The sequence below is a fragment of the Typopeltis vanoorti genome, chromosome 2, assembly GCF_054136105.1.
Source record: "Typopeltis vanoorti isolate ZY-2024b chromosome 2, IOZ_Tvanoo_1.0, whole genome shotgun sequence".
NCBI lineage: Eukaryota > Metazoa > Arthropoda > Arachnida > Uropygi > Thelyphonidae > Typopeltis > Typopeltis vanoorti.
The window spans coordinates 147,092,475-147,110,391 of record NC_143550.1 but is presented as its reverse complement, the minus strand read 5'-3'; the positions used below and the strand labels follow the sequence as shown (position 1 = coordinate 147,110,391).

Below are 17,917 nucleotides of genomic sequence, written 5' to 3'. Positions count from 1 at the left end.
ATTATATCCATTGATATTATATATATAGAGAGTGTAAAATTGCAAAGAAACATCTGTAATAATCATTATTATGAATATTCTAATAATATATGTTGTAAACAGTTATTGTTATTATTATTATTTAAAAAGATTTATGTACGAGAAAGTATTTGTTATGCATAATTGTGTTCATATAATGTATATAATTTATCTGAGAAATAATAAAATGTTAAAAAAATATTATTATTATTATTATTATTATTATTATTATTATTATTATTATTATTATTATTATTATTATTATTATTATTATTATTATTATTATATTTTAGATTTCTCAAGCAATACACAACAAAAGAAATCGAAACACTTAAAGAAATCCTCAACCACAAACAAGAAATAAAAGATCAATTAGTGACTTACGAAGAATTTTTAAAATTTAGTAACGAAAGCGTGCAAGGTCCTAAACTAGGCGAAAGAAATGAAAGAAAATATAAAATTACCTGAAGAAAGAAAATAACAAACTAAGAGCTGCATTAGCCGAACTGAAGACAAAAGTTGAACAACCTCACCAAATGGATTGCAACCAATATATACAAACTGAAGGCATACCGAAAATCAACACAGAGAATTTAACCATGGTATTAAAATTACGAGAAGTATAAAAACAGAACTTACCAGTGACGAAATAAAATCTAGCTACCGGATCCTAAACAGAAGAAAAAGATCACCCCACACATTTCATAGTCCATCTTGCTTCTCAACAAGTCAAAGAAAGATTAATTACAGGTAGCAAAAATGAGACTAACGACATCGAATATAAATTGTTCTTGGAAAGAAAGTCCTATGTATGTGAACGATTATCTGACACCATACTACAGAAATCTACTGTCTTTCCATGAAAGAAAAGAAAGAAAAGACTACAAATACCTATTGTGAAAAAAGACAAAAATATACACGAAGAAAACTGACTCATCACGAATAGTGCCCATCACTAACGAAAGAGATCTGAAAAAATTGCAAAAATATCTTCCTTATTGTTAATACAATAATACTTCGTATCTGTCAATGAAGGATGAAATTGATCATATCACAGATGACCAAGTAAACCATATTGTATGTAATGTATTTGATGACTGGAAAAAGAAATTCATGTATTCAAATATATATACACTGTATTATACATTAATATACGTAGTGTACAAGCTACATAGTGATATAAATGTTTTGCTGTCAGTATTTTGTGTTTATATGTGATATAATTAGTTGTCTGAGGTCTTGTTATACGGTATGTATTTCTGACTGTCCTGTATTTGGCATCGAAATAATATTTTAGCAAAGCTGCATAGTGATATAAATGTTTTGCTGTCAGTATTTTGTGTTACTTCAGGCATATCTCATTAAGCACATAGTTAATATAAATACCATAATATTCAAAGAAACTTCCCTAACCAACGAGGAGCTTCCACTGTACAATATAAACAACTTTCAAATGTACAGTTACTATGGTGTAAAAAGAAAACATGCGGGATGGAATTAATGTTTACATTAAACAAAAATACAATCAGTTAAAAATGAAATTTCGGACAGCCGAAATAATTTCCCAAAGATAAAGAACTATATTAACAGACACAGTTTAATACTGAACTCCATTTATAGACCCCAAGATGAAAATCCTCACTCCTAGAAGAACTAGAAACGTGGCTAATAAAACTAAACAACAACTTTAATCAACCTATAATTGAAGCGAAAGACGCTAACATTAACGCTCTAAACACCGAAGCAAACATAACTACAGCTTATTTAGACATACAGTATTATCCAACTTTGGCTTAACAGCAACCATTTTATGTCACACTAGGGATGAAATTGTAAATGAAAATATAGCACAATCTTGTATAGATCATATTAAAGTTCGTGTCAGAGATAACAGACTTTTATCTGCAACTATTAAAGTAAAATTAGCAGACCACTACTTCACATTATTACACATCCTAGCACTGTAAAAGAAAAATTCCTATTCCTCACTCACTTCAAACCATTTTAAAAAAGTAATGGACGACTGCATCGTTGACGAAGAAATTAGGAAAACCTTATGGCATCTTATACGCAATCCAATAATACAGAAGACTTGTATGACTCTTTCGTCACATCGATGCGTCGTATATACAAGAAAGCTACCTGGATTATAAGGATTAGAACCAACAAGTATTCACTTCCATGGCTAAATGGCGATATACTACTTAAAATACATAATAAAGACCATTTATGGCATCAGCTCAAAAGAAATCTATATAGAGCTAAAAAAAGCGAATATAAAGAATACAAGAACACACTCCAATCAAAAATACACAGAATTAAACGTAATTCATTAATAAAATTAAATTAAATTAAGGAAAAATTAAAGGAACATGGACAAAAATAAACGAAACACTCAATGAAACACCATCTCCTCATTTCCTCAACGACTATTATCCAGAACTTTGCCAAAGTTTAAGTGACAAGCAACTAGCTGACAAATTTAGTGTGCTTTCAAGGAACACATTACAAACTTAAGGCGAACCATATTCGATCTTGGAAAACCAAATAGCAACACTATCCAGACAAAATAAGACTCTTTGATTCCCCCAGGTAACACAAAAATAGTTGAATACGGTTATCTCAAACATCAACTTTAAAATATTCCCTGAATTTGATCAGATACAACCATGAGATATCAAAACGCATTACTCTGCCTTATGGCCAGTTATACTCAAATTGATAAACTTAATGTTTATCAATTAAACTTCTGGAAAACATTAATTTTCCAGAAGTGTAAAATATCACCAGATCTAAAAACAGCAGTGATAACTCCACTACATAAAAAAGGAAAATCCGATGAAATTAACAATTACAGGCCTATATCCTCGCTGTCAGCAATAGAAAATATATCGGAAAGAATAGTTAATGAAAAAATATCCATATATCTTGAGAAATTCAATATAATATCCAACACTCAACACGTATTTCGTAAAAAATAAAGTAACCAATATCTTATTGGATAATCTCTGTGCAGTGGCGCACTCAGGATTTAATCTTGGAGGGCACCCGAGCACTCAAGATTTAATGTTGGGGGGGGGTGAGTTGAGTAGACGATTTGAGAATACACACTACGCATTGCGTATGAGCTGTGACAGCATTTGCAGTGATCGCCAATACATGATACCCGTGATCTCCTCTGGTTCGGCTCATGCAAATGAGCGCCCGAGCACAACCTCGTTCGCCTTGCGTTCACAGCGGTCAGGATTCCCAAGAGCTATAGGGTATTCCCACCTTATGTGACCACTAATTCATAAGTAGCATAGAAATAGAAGGTACGACACAACATACATTTAAAAAAAAATGAATTTTAATTAGGAAAAGATTTTTGGAAATTTTTGTAGTGTTTTTTTCCCTTTTTCTTTTGGAGGGGGCCAGATCCCCATGACCCCCTCCCTGGGTGTGCCAATGTCTCTGTGACATAATCAACTCCTTCTGGACAAAAACCACTTTGCATTTTCGCTAGCACTTGACTTTTCTAAGGCTTTCGTCACTATAGATCACATAAATCTTTAAAATAAAATTCGAAGTCATAAGGGGAAAACTCCACAACTAGTTCGAAGATTTTCTGAAAAACAGAACCAACATTACAAAAATAAATCGCACCTACAATAACAGAATAGATTAATTATGGCATTCCTCAGGGGGGGGGGAATTCTATCACCATGTCTTAATATTATTGTATCATAAACGATATATCTAAACTAAAACCTGTCATTGCTCTACAATCGATGAAATTATAAACATCAAATACATAGGCCTGCAGTTTAATTACAATATGCTAATAACTATATACAAAAAAATTGCGCATATTATTGTATAAAATGCACTACTTATGAGACATATTATCTCCAAATACTAAGAAAATCATCAACAAATCTAGGTGAGTCTGTACTGAGATATGAAATATCTTTCTATGTTTTTGCATCGCTGATTGCAACAACAGGAATGCCTATATAGTACTTCTCTTTCCATCCATTAACACATACTAACAGTTGACTTCTGATACTAATTTTCCAGAAAAATATCGAAAAACAGTAACATTTCATATGAAATCAGACCTCAGCATATAAAAAACATTAACAGTAATCATAACAGTGAATATGGAAAAGCAACCCGTCAATTCTATATACAAGATTTATTAAATAAGTTTCCGTTCAATATTATTATTATTATTATTACGGGCAATTCCAAGGAGTCTTTAGAACAACTATTCAACATCCACACAGTATCTATCATACTTTGCCTTGAACTCATTCACAGTCATGGCACCACAACAGACTCTGGCAACTTATTCCACTCATTCACCACTCTCCAAGTAAGAAACCTAGTTCTAACACCCTTGCTAACCACACTCTTGCCCAATTTCCATGGATGGCCCCTAGTCCTCCCACCACCACCAATCCTGCTCTGAAAAATATCCTCTGAATTAATCTTATAGAAACCCTTCAGTAATTTGAATGTCTCAATCATATAACCCCTTTTCTGCCTATCAACCAATTTCTGCAACCCACAAATCTTCAATCTGTTCTCATATGGTTCGTTCCATAGACCTGCTATCATCTTGCTCACTCGCCTCTGTATCCACCCCATCAAGAAGAAACCCTGGCTCCCAGATCTGGGCAAAGTAGTCAATACGGGGGTCTTATCAATGCTCAATACAAAGGAACAATAACTTGCTTGTCTCTGCTCGTCAAAGTATTCTTCAGTAACCAAGTAATTTGATGAGCTGATTTAGCCACTTTTGCAATGTGCCCCCTAAACTTCAACTGCCTATCCACCAACACTCCTAAATCCCTGGCCTCGTCAATCTACCGGAGTACAGTTCCACCAGTGTGGTAAACTGCTGCTAATCTTTTAACCCCAAATTGCATAACCTTACACTTTGCCACAATAAATTGACATCCATTCTCCTTAGCCCAGTCCTCCAATCTATCCAAATCATACTGCAAAATTTTGACATCATCTGCATTCACTACTGCTCTACCCAACTTTGCATCATCAGCAAACAAATCTCAGATTCTTTCCTATATCGTTAATGAACAAATTAAATAGTAGTGGTCCAAGAACAGAACCCTGCGGCACACCACTAGTCAAAAGACATCTTCTGGACTCTACTCCTGAATAAACCACTCTCTGATATCTCTCCATCAACCACCCTCCTATCCATCTCACCAACCCTATACCATCCCCATATGCTGCAGTTTACTGATTAGAATTCCATGTGGAATCCTGTCAAAGGCCTTAGCAAGGTCCAGCAGTATCACTGTATACCCATTACCTTTATCCAGCTCAGCCGTCACTATGTTATAAAACGTAAGCAAGTTAGTGAGGCATGATCTACCCTTTACAAAACCATGCTGTCTCCTATACAGTATCCCATTTTCATCTATCCATTCCTGTATTTTTCTCTTGACTACTTTCTCCAAAACCTTGATAACAACTCCTGATATGCTGATCGGTCGGTAATTTGTAACGGCAGTCTTGGAACCTCCGTTATGCAGTGGAACTATTTTCCCCTCTTTCCACCCCCTCGGGACTAACCCAGACCCGAGATTCAAATTAAACAAAATGGTAAACGGCACTGACAATTCTTTAGCCGCTTCACGTAAGACCCGAGCTGGTATACCATCCAATCCCACAGATGTATTTACATTGAGGTTATGCAATAGACTACTCACCTCCACTTCATTCACCACAATTCCCGTATAATCTATTGGTTCATTCATATCTGCAATGTCACCACCTGGATGATATATACATTTGCAAAGTGCTCGCTCAGTAATTCCACTACATCAACTGATTCAGTTACCTCCCTACCATCGGCATGCCTTAAAATCATTCTGCCGTATGCATTTTTTCTTTTACTTGCAGCATATCGAAAAAACTGTTCGGGATTCTCTTTAGCTTGCGTGGCTAATTTTCTTTCATAATCCTCTTTTTCTTTTCTTACCACACTCGTTACCCTTCTGGCCTGTGCTTTATACTGTTAATGGGCCTGTAGGTCATCTTTCTCCTTAAATTCCCTCCACAATTTTTTTTTTTTTGCAGCTCAAGCTTAATGGTGTTATTAAACCATATAACCCCTACTTGATTTACTATCTGGACTCTAGGTATATAGTCAGCTATTACCTCCTTTAAACGCTCCTTTACCGCTTCCCATGCACTTTCAAACTCCTGTCCTTGCAGTTTTACATGCATGACACTGAACCAAGCAATCTACTAAGCTTGTCATACTTACCAGCCCCAATAATTCCCCATGAACCCTTTCTTAATTGAAAATTCCACACATTTAGCCACCTTCCAGGTCAAGACATTATGATAACTCTCACCAATTGGTGGCAACATGGTCATATTCATTACAGTCAAATTCTCAGATGCAATTACTAGGTCAAGAACTCTCGACCCCTAGTTCACTCTAGTATATTCCATTACATGCTGTCTCGGGTAGTTATCCCTTAATAACTGCATAAAATCCAATTCCTTCCTCCCATGTGTCCTCTTCTCTTTCCAATCAATGTTATCATAGCTGAAATTCCCCACAATAATTACCCTCCTTCCACTCATTGCGTCTATTTGTCTATGCATACTATCTCCACCATCTATTCCATTACCTGGTCTATAGCAGCACCCAACTGTATGTTTTGTTCCACTAGTCTCAATCTCACACCAAATAGCCTCAAATGTGCTCTCTTCACTATCCTGCAGTTCACCTGCAGTTCAACTTCAATTCTCCTTGGCTGCAGTTCATCAGCTATCATCAATAACACTCCTCCCCATTCTTTTCTCTCTGTCCTTCCTAAACACGCTATACCCTTCACATTCTATCCCACTAGCTATATTATCTTCTGTCAGCCATGTCTCACTAATGCCAATAACCTGTGGCCAAGAAGAGCCAACCAAGGCCAAAAATTCTTCCTTCTTGTTCCTAATACTCCTGGCATTAGTATACTGAAGAGCCGAAGCCTGTTAGTCACACCCCTATCTTGATGCCTTATACTAACTATCCCATTCTGATTTGGTGTCCTTCGTAAATATCTCAGGCATATTATACACATTCTTACACTCAACTGCTTCCCCGATGTCTGCATATATCCACTCCCCCCCCCCAATAGCTCTAGTTTCCATGATTCTGCACATCCACTTTCACTTCATTCAAACACACTTTTTCCATTCTCAGCAGACCAAATCCATTCAGATGCAAACCATCCATCTTATATAAGTCCTTTCGTCCATCAAACTCACTCCATACGTCCACAAACTCCACACCACTCCTCCTGCATAACCTGGGCATAAGGTCATTTGCAATTATGGCCCTCCTTCTCAACTCTTCTCTGTCATACCGCGGCAACAGATTTGGGATTAAATTAATCCCAAATCTGTTGGGTGAATATGGGATTAAATTAATCCCAAATTCACAGAGATTAATAACTTCAGAACTATTTACACTTGACTCTATCACCTGCCTCCCTAGCAAATCCCATTTCCCAGTATTTTGACCATTTACTCTATCCTTTATCAATAAATGTTCTAAATGTCAAGCGCCCAATCCATTTAAGTGCAAACCATCTCTCTTAAAATACTCCTTCCTTTTATCAAACTCATTCCAGATATTCATAAAAAATATTCAGTTTCATTTCATTGCAGAAGCTTTTACACAATCTTGACATCATTCCATTTACTATAATTGCACTTCTGTTTAATTCATCACTATCAAATTTTGGTAGCACACTCATGATCTTTCCACTCTCGCTCTTTGCATTCATTGCCAATCATTAAATCCTTCAAATCCTGTCTCACAGAAAATCCTTCGCTACCTAGATCATTCATCCCTATAACTGCAATAATCTCAATCGCTCTATCTTTCTGCAATTTCACAGCCTCAGTTATATCCTTAATCTTTGACCCAGGATAACACGCTTTAATTACTCTACCATCCTTCTTCACACCCTTAATTATAGAATCCCTATACAGCACAATATCTTTACTGCTCCTTTTTAACTTGACATCCTTTACCGCCACTGATGCTTGTTTTTGTCCCTGAACTTCTCCCACATTCTTTTGTATCGCTCAGCAATCTCTGTATATGTATTTCTGCACTATATAAAGAACCTAACTTCATATGCTTCATATATATATATATGAAAAAAATATAGATTTAATGACTATAAAACCGAGATAACATATAAAGATTTTAATGATAAATACTACTAGTTTCGGCATATAGCAGCCTTCTTCAGGTATATATAAAGGAATACTAATAAACATTGAATTATCTAAACAAACTGGAAATTACAGGTACAAATTGCCTCACATAAGCTGATCACCACACACACACACACACACACACACACATATATATAGTTATATATAATTTTATCTATTATTATAAATTTTATCTAGTTAAAAATATTATATATATTAAAAAATGAATGTCCGAAATGTCTTAGTGAAGAGAAATATTTTTATATGTGTGTGTGTGTGTGTGTGTAACATTAAGAAATCATTTCCATATCCTGTATGCTTTGATTTCCGTTGAAATATATCTATATGTTTTATATTTTAGCAAATTACAAACACTAATTTTCCGGAAATATCGAAAAATAGTAACATTCCATATCAAATCAGACTCCAGCATATAAAAATCAGACCCATTTACTATACACTATACGCTTACCTCAACAGGATCTAAAATCTCTAGTTTAGTTATTACTTTGAAATAACTCTGACTATCTAAGAACTGGGACAAAATGACTTCTGGATTTTTTAAATCTATGCTAGCCATTCCTACTTCTCCTCTTGCGAGGCCTCTTCCTTCAACGATAGCTAGATAAAAATAATAATTAATAAATAAGAATAATCACAAAAATAAAGAGAAATAAAAATGCTCAAAACAATTATAATAATTTTAGCAATTATTATACACATAAGCAGCTATTCAAAATATGTGAAACGATATGTGCTCTTTATGTTGTATTTTAAGGAGAGAAAATTATTAGTACGTGACACCTCAAACCCACCGTTTACACTACTCAATCTTCCATTTTCCGCAAATGCTACTATTCATCATGTACTCAATCGATGCCCATTAAATATTTTGTGTATATTTCATAATACACACAATTTCTTTAAATTGCGTGCATTATGTGTGTTTCAATTGAAAAAGTCCATATAAAGATTACTCCCAAGACGATAATTGAAGCAGGTCTTTTGCAGCCGAAGGGGGCAGCATCCCGGTGCGATAAGTAGGCGCTTGTTTGTTTAATGAAAATTTCGAAACGTGTTTCCTGATCAGTAAAAATTTAATATATGGCATACACATAGGAATATAGAATATAGAATAGGAATATAGACAGGCATAGAAAGATAGATAGATAGATAGATAGAGAGAGAGAGAGAGAGAGAGAGAGAGAGAGAGAGAGAGAGAGATGTATAGTTTAAACTAGTTTAATTAAACTCGAATGCCGTCAGTTTTCAGTAGACTGTTTTATGAAGTATTCCAAGAAAACAATAAAGAGGTCAAGGTGAAGAATGAAACTTAGTTAATATGGAACATTTTTTTCGCAAATATTATGCCTCAAAAAAAAAAAAGAAATATCTACCTCTGCTATATTAACGACTGATGAAGAAGTAGCGAACCAGTGACTCATATAACCTATAAAAGTGGCATGGCTTGCGATTACAAGAGCAAAATCTGAGGCATAGAAAGTCTAAGTGCCATGTGAAATAAGTCCGCATTTCTGGTCGATCGAACACCATTTCCAATGGTCGAACACCATTATTTTTCTGGTCGATCGAACATCGACCAGAAAAATAAACACTTCGTGCTTTTTCTGAAAGAAACTCTCAGTACACAGGTAGACGAAAAGTAATAGTCTTCGATTTATCGAAAAATTATATAACCTCCGTAACGCTGTCGGTTTCGACAATGTCTTTTCACCAGGACTTTTAAGGCTATCAGTGTTTCAACTGAAGGTGAGTTAGCCGATCTCATACGGAGGTAGAAGAATATTTCTTCCAGGAAAGTTCCGTTTTTCATCCAGCAAATACAGAAATCGACAGAAACCGACTGCAACTGACATCTACTCTACACTTTGCAGATAGGATGAGCTCTCCTATCATTGCATTAATTTGGGGAATTAAAAAAGAAAAGATGCCAATCGTTTGCCAGTGACAGGCCATTAAGGTTAACACGCTAAAGAAAATGTTTACAGGATGTAGAAAATTGGCTCCTATAGTAAATATACCCTTTTTTAGAAAGTCTTTCCCCGAAATATTGATTTTCAAAGATTATACTAGCACCGCCATAATCGTAGAAAATCTATTAACAAAGAAAAGTGATTATTGGATCTACATTGTAGCTGAAATGACTAGCGAGATAGTTTGGAAACATGTTTTCACGTTTCCTGTTTGCCCGTCTCCATTTAGACTTTCGAATGGTGTTCGATCGACCTAATTTGGTGGGTCAGTGTCATAAACACTTTACACTGAACTTCACTGTACGAAATGGCTTATTTGCAATAGTACAGAGTTATTAACCATTCTTTGAAGTCTCTTTCTTTTCGGCTGAAATTATGCTAGGAGGGAAACAGAATTAAGCTAACACCAACAGTCCCCTTAATAGCTATGTGAAAAAAAAACGCCTACTTTTATAGCGCATTTCGTTCATTGAGTGTGGTATTATAGAATGTTTTATTATGCCATTTAATCATGGACCATGTCGAACTGAAGTGTATCTTTTTCCTCCTATACTTTCGTCATTTCTTGAAGGGGATGGATATCTAGTGAGTAAATCATTTTGATTACAGTTTTTCTTTCTTTAAATTGGCCGAATTATTCAAGCATTTCAGTAACAATTTCAGTAAGCATTTCAGCTTCTGTGACAACAGAAGCTTCTCTGTATGGTTTTCCGTAATTTACTAGTCGTTTTGTTATGTGTTATTTATTTATTTATTTTTACGACAAAATTAATATAAACACATTACCCCTTACTTTCAGGCATTGCAAAAAAAGTTGCAACGAAACAAAACTCTCATAACTTTATTGTGGCATTGTGGAGTGTCTACTGTGGTTATTTATTGTCTTACCAATAAATTACCAAGACTGACGCTACATAGTGACAAGTTAACTTTTTTAGGTGTACAAACATGTTCTGTACTGTCATAACAATGAGCGAGCGATTGACATCGATAACTATTCCGGATTATTTCTGTACGCTTTGTAATTAATAAAACATAATTAAGCATGCAATAATTATGCTTTTTTTAAATTTTATGCATATTATTTCTGAATACGTTTTGCCTCCTTGTTTATTTTATAACGATTTACAACTAATTGTTCATTAAATAAGCTTTTCAGAGAAGAAATCATCCTTACCTACAATTATTGAACTTGGCGGAATCCATGGCGTTGTACTGGTAGACGTGTGCGACTGACGGTGAGATGCTTTTCCAGTCGATGTTGTGCCTGGTGTATATCTTGGTAAAGGCGTTCGAAACCTTGATCCCAAGGAAGTCGATGCTTTATTTAAAGTTGAGCTCGCAGAGGAACTACGAAAACATTCTCTACCAAAATAAAGGATTTGCTAAGATTTACTGAAACGATTATCCCTGCTAAAAACATACTTTCAAATAAATTTTGAAAGGCAGAAAGAGAAATTTCTACTTCTTAGTAAACGTCATGTCCCTCACCCCCACACACAAATATTCAAGTTGTTTTTTATTATTCGATTAAGACAGATTAGGTAATAAATACACTATGAACAAAAATCCTCAAAAATTTTCGTGACAGCTGAGGTTGTCAAGATCTGACAAATAGTCTGTAACAATGAAGACATTACAACCTGCAGAGTAAATTTTAGCTTACTTATTAAAGTAACCTAAAATTGAAGGGGAGCATATTTTATTTTCATAAAATTATGAAACACAAAAATAATATGCGTTTTCTTAAGATATAATCACATGTGTTTGCAATAAACAAATGAAACAATCCTTACCGCCTGACAGGATCATGTGCATTCGATATCCCTGATGCGGATACATTGCGGATCGTGGATTTAGACTTAGTATGACGTCCAGTATTGCTAGAAGAGTAACGTTTTCCAGCAGATGCAGTGCGACAGAACAATTCATTGGCTGGGGTTCTCAACTCACTGAAATCTAAAGATAAAATTAAGTCTGTAAAAAATGTTTAAATACAATAAAACAAGTGTGCAAACAGATTTCACAACAAATATGACATGTTACAGTATGCCAGGAATGAACCAACTATAGGTCTAGGTAGGGGCGTGCCAGTAGTGTGCAAAACTTTAGTTGGCGCCCCTATACCCCTCCCCCCAATAAAAAATCACTTTATTAAAACGTATCAGTGTGTAAAAATGAAATACGAAATATATTAATTATAAGTTTATTGAACAAAAAGAGAAATTACAAAAAAAATTATAAAAAACAATAAACATACAAGAAGGGTACAAAAACAAAAACAACAAAAATAATTGGGCAAAAAAAGTAATTTATGTTAATTGGAAAGAAAATCATTTGCGAATTGCACTTATATAGTTTTACGTAAATTAACAGCTAAACTTACAGTTTTATAAAAACAAAAATATTAAATATTTTTTGGTAGAAAATTAAACTAACTATATTTTATTTGGCAAGAAAATCACTTTGTCATTTGTACTTGTATAGGTATAAATAAGAAACAGATAAACTTACAAGAATATAAAATAGGAACATAGTAAATATTATTTGGTAAAGAAATAGGTAAATAAACATTTAAACAGAAAGAAAAATCGATATTTGATTTTTTAACGATACTTGTGACATAATGATTAGAAATATATACACGTTTGCACAAGGATAATGTTTAATTTGCTAAATATATATATATATATATATATATATATATATATATATATTTGTAAATTTCCTATATTAGTCTAATGTTATTTAAGATTATTGTATGAATTTCTAAATTAATATCTTTAATTATGACTTTAAAAATGTTTACTCTTCTAATACTTAGCGATAAGACATCACGCGGGTCGTTCCATGTGTGAGTGTTCAATTGTTAATATTCCACTTTGCTTTTTTAAACTATTCCTATGTAGCCATTAAAGATGGTCTGTAATATTCAGACCGAAATATTTGGCAAATTAAACATTATTCTTGTGCAAACGTGTATATATTTCTAGAAAGAAAAATCACTTAGTGAATTGAACTTTTCTAGTTTTCATTAATGAAACCTCAAATAATATCATGTATATCAAGTTGATCCAAAATATCTGACTCTATTGATATAATGGCAAGATTTGAAAGTCTGTCTTGTACCATTGTGGAGCGCAAGTAGTTTTTAATAATTTTATGTTTAGAAAAGGACCGTTCCGCAGATACAACAGATACCGACAGGGCCGGATTTAGACTTGCTGAGACCCTAAGCTATACAAAACCCAGAGGCCCCCCTACTGTTTTAAATTACATCAGCTGGTCTTTTTTTTTTTATTTGAGGCCCCGGCAGATTGCGAGGCCCTAAGCTGTAGCTTTTTTAACTTATACGTAAATCCGGCACTGGATACCGGCAATGACAAAAGAATCAGAAGAGCAATTGTAAAGTTTGGATAAACTGTGATTAAGTCGTTTGAATAAATATACTGAATTATCTGATATATATCGTTTTTAAAATTAGAAATAAATGGTTAACAGTGTAAAATTTCTTCGCATAAATCGTCTGCGTCAATGTCTGAATGATTCTCATGTTAATTTTTGTCGTAACTTTTTACAACAAGATAATAAATATTCTTTATTTCGTGAAGTACTTAACAAATACAAAAACTGAAATGAATTCATATGTTCTTTTAATAAAGTAAATCTTTCCTGCAAAGATTCTAATGTTTGATCTATTATGCAGAGAAAAAAATTTACTTTTAGGATCTACTATATTTTCATTTTCATGTTCGTAATCATATTGTGTTGTCTTTTTACGTCGCCTTAGTGGTCTACTACTACAAAATACAGATTTCCTCCTCGCCTGAAATCTTTGGAGCCTGTGTGAGTCGCACATATTGCACATATTACCGGCGCACCCCAGGATCTAAGAGACCTAAAAGTCCGAAGAGAAATAAAATACGGTATAATATGTGCATTTTAAAGCTGTGTTATTCGTAGAAATAAGTTTCTAACGAAACTGTTGGCTAGTTTGATATTAAACTTACGAAGGATCTTAACTAACTGTATAATAATAATACTAATAATAATTCCAAGGAACACAGCCTTGTCGTGGCGGTGGGGCTTGGGAGCTTAAATGATGTTGAGAGCTATGCTGGTGGTAGCATAGCTACCAGCAGGCCTTCCTTCTCAGACAGGTCTCAACTGAGGAGCCAGACTAGCAATATTCCATCTCCCATTTTAATGGTGAAAAGCAAGAAGAAATCCGTACTGGATCAGTCGATGATCTGGTCATCAAGGACTGCGTCAGATGTTGGGGATCCTGGGCATCAGGCGACAAGTGGGTTACACGACCCAGGTCTCCTTGCTGGGCCCCTCCATGTGAAGCACCTGTTCGTGGTGAAGGGTACTGGCCCTTTTCATTCTTCCTCTTTTTCTTTGCTTTTCTTCCCGTATTCTTTGCTCTACTTCTCCTGAATCTTTTTCACTTTCCTTTTTCCAGACCACCATCACTTGGATCCAACGCCATGCTGCCATGTTTACCGTGCGGTGCGACCCGTGGACATCCGGAAAGGGGGGATCCTGGTAGTCTTCACTACTTTGGCCCCTGATTCGGCAAGACGGGCGGTCCTGGATGGCCCAGCCAGATCAATCAGCTATTGGGCTTACCTGCAAGAGTCAACGGTGTTGCAGTAAGTCTTTCACCCCATGGTCCGGAGTCGGGATCCTAGACCTGCTGCAGTTCCGTATAGCGTCCAGAGTAGCCCTAGCGTTCCACTCCTGAGTTCAGTCTTTGCTTACCGAGTAGTGGGCGTACATGTGTGGCTCCGTGGTGGGTGGAGAGCTCTGGCACCGAAGTAAAAACTTCTTAAAATGAATGCTTCATTTTCAAATGTTTCAGGGACCCTAACAAAGTCCCAACCAAGTACTGATACTATAGATGCAGCATATGGAAACAGAAGCAAGAAACAAAAGATATCGGATACTAACATAAATGTACCAACCTTTTTAATCATTCATGCAACAGGTGAAAAGCCAATTGGGAAAATGTCACCCTTCTTTATCCAAAAAGGTTTAGAAGGACTGGCAGGACCTCTCAAAACTGTCAAGAAATTGCGTTCTGGTGATATCCTCGTGGAAACAATGTGTAAACAACATTCCGAGAAACTATTGAGAGCAACGACAATGGGTGGAATACAAATTATAGTAACACCTCACAGAACACTCAATTCCAGTAGACGAGTGATATCAGAATGGGATCTCCTTGATGTTCCTGATGAGGAGATATGTTCAGAGCTTAAAGATCAAAGAGTGACGGGTGTGAGGCGCATCCTGACACGTAGGGATGGTCGCCTGGTCTCAACTAAGAACATCACCCTTACTTTTGATACACCTAGGCCTCCGACATCAGTAAAAGTAGGGTATCTCAGCTGTCCTGTTACAAAGTGCATCCCTAACCCTCTGAGATGATTTAAATGTGAAAGATATGGACATGCCCAAACTGCCTGTCGTGGTTCTACTACCTGTGTATGATGTTGTAGTAAAGAATATGATAATAAATCTTGCTGTGAAAAAAAGCTAAATGTATCAACTGTCAGAGAGATCATCCAGCTTATTCTCGTGAATGTCAGAAAAGGAAATATGAAAAAGAGATACAAAAAATTAAAACAGAACAAAACATAACATATCAGGATGCAAAAAGAAAGCTGGCAGACTGAAAAAGTAACAATTAAAAAAGTGCCAACAGCAACTCAAACATGTATGTCTATTCTACCATCTGATAATTTCACCATACCTGAACTTTACGATCGTAAGTGCTTCTCTGTTGAACGCATTAATCACAAGACCTATGGCCTTACTCCAGAGACAACTTCAAAATTGGTCCCATTCGATGAAACTCACCTGTAAAAAAATTATGGCAGAGACATCACTCAAAGATAAACCACCAGACACTCGAACAGCAAAAATGGATACCTCGGTACCCACTGAAAGCAAACTAAACATACCAACTGACCCTAACACATTTGATGTTTTGAACACTCTACCAGAGGAAGAGATTGACAGTGGCCGTCCATACTTCCCTAAAACAGTGGATAAATATAAATCTGACAAAGGAAAGCCCTCAACCTCCCGAAAACCAGACAAGTCAATAAAATCAAGATAATAGGAAAATGTTTACAATGGAACTGTCGTGGGATTCGCCAGAATATTGAAGATATCAAGATGTTGTTGCAGAAACACATACCTTTCTACTTGTGTCTACAGGAAACGTACTTAAGACCCAATGAGGACCGCACCTTTAGGAATTTCACTATTGTACGTAAGGACAGAACTGGAGGTAGCCCTGCTCATGAAGGAGTAGCTATCCTATAAGTTGGAAGGTTATGACAGTGGGTAGTCATAACCTTCCAATAACATAAATAATTATAGGTTGGAAGGTTATGACAGTGGGCAGTCATATTCCTTTCCATCAGGTTCAACTTAATACTTCTCTGGAAGCAGTAGCGATTAGCTTCTCTGTGGGATTTCTTATTACAGCATGTTCAATTTATTTATCACCAAATGCCGAGTTAAATGAAATTGATCTAGATAACCTTATCTCGCAACTACCTGAATCCATATTTTTGATGGGTGACTTTAATGGTCACAGTACTGTGTGGGGTAGTGCAAAACTAATAGACAAGGTCGAATAATTGAAAGAATTCTTGATAATAATAACCTCTCCCTTTTAAATAATAAACTCAATACTTTCTTCCATATGCCTACCCTTTCATATTCTGCAATTGATCTTACAATCTGCTCCCCTTCCATTCTTCGACTACTCGCGTGGGAAGGTGAAGAGAACATATATGGAAGTGATCACTTTCCTGTTCTCTGCACGATGTCTTCACAGGAACCATGTTCACCCACACGGATACCTATATGGAAAATTGACCAGGCTGATTGGAACACTTTCTCTCATCTTGCAAAATTTAATGCTGATGCCATCAGTCAAACACCTATCAATGAAGGAGTAAAATATAATACATAACAGAATGCATTGTCCAGGCAGCAACAGCCTCCATCTCAAAAAACATCATCTCGATTTCCAATCTATCCAAAGCCTTGGTGGAACCCAGAATGTTAGACAGCCAAAAAAGATCAATACAGAGCTTGGGGCATATTTCATAGATACCCCACTACATCAAACTTAATAGCTTTCAAGCGTGCTTGAGTCAAAGCACGTTATGTAAGACGTCAGAGTCAAAAATAGTCATGGATCCAATTTACTACATCAATTAATCAAATGACCAGTCCAAAAATTGTATGAGATAAAATCCGGAAAATGAAAGGCAGATATAGAACACATTGTTTGTCTACCTTGGACCAAATGTGTATTTGGTTATAGGTTGGAAGGTTAGAAATTTTTCTTGTTAACACCTTCATGTGTTTTCAACTAAACGTGTTGACAGAACCTGTTTTTTTTTTATTAATACTCTTCCTTTTTGTTAGCAAAACGATTTGAAATGATAACAATATATTTTTCGCTATAATTGGATAGTTTTTATTGACAAAATGATTCGAAGTGATAATTATAATTTCTCCTGATTTAATGGAATTCGATGAAATGTGGTATTTGCATCATTATTAAAATTTGTGTAGTCGTTTAAATTAAATATTTAATGAAGAAATAAGGGGAGAAAATAAAATTATATCTA

General features: G+C 35.4%; 1 protein-coding gene across 1 annotated transcript in view; it reads right to left on the bottom strand.

Annotated features, from left to right (window-relative positions):
- The window catches only part of LOC150109510 (mutS protein homolog 4-like), a 55,525-nt gene extending 44,028 nt beyond the window's left edge, over nt 1–11,497 (bottom strand). Inside the window, exons 1-2 of the mRNA XM_090402549.1 lie at nt 11,434–11,497; nt 8,735–8,883 (exon numbers count right to left, since the gene is read on the bottom strand). Coding sequence (XP_090258675.1) covers nt 8,735–8,842 — 108 coding nt within the window. The 5' untranslated portion in view covers nt 8,843–8,883; nt 11,434–11,497. The remainder of the gene's footprint in view (nt 1–8,734; nt 8,884–11,433) is intronic.
- Between the last annotated feature and the right edge of the window lie 6,420 nt (nt 11,498–17,917).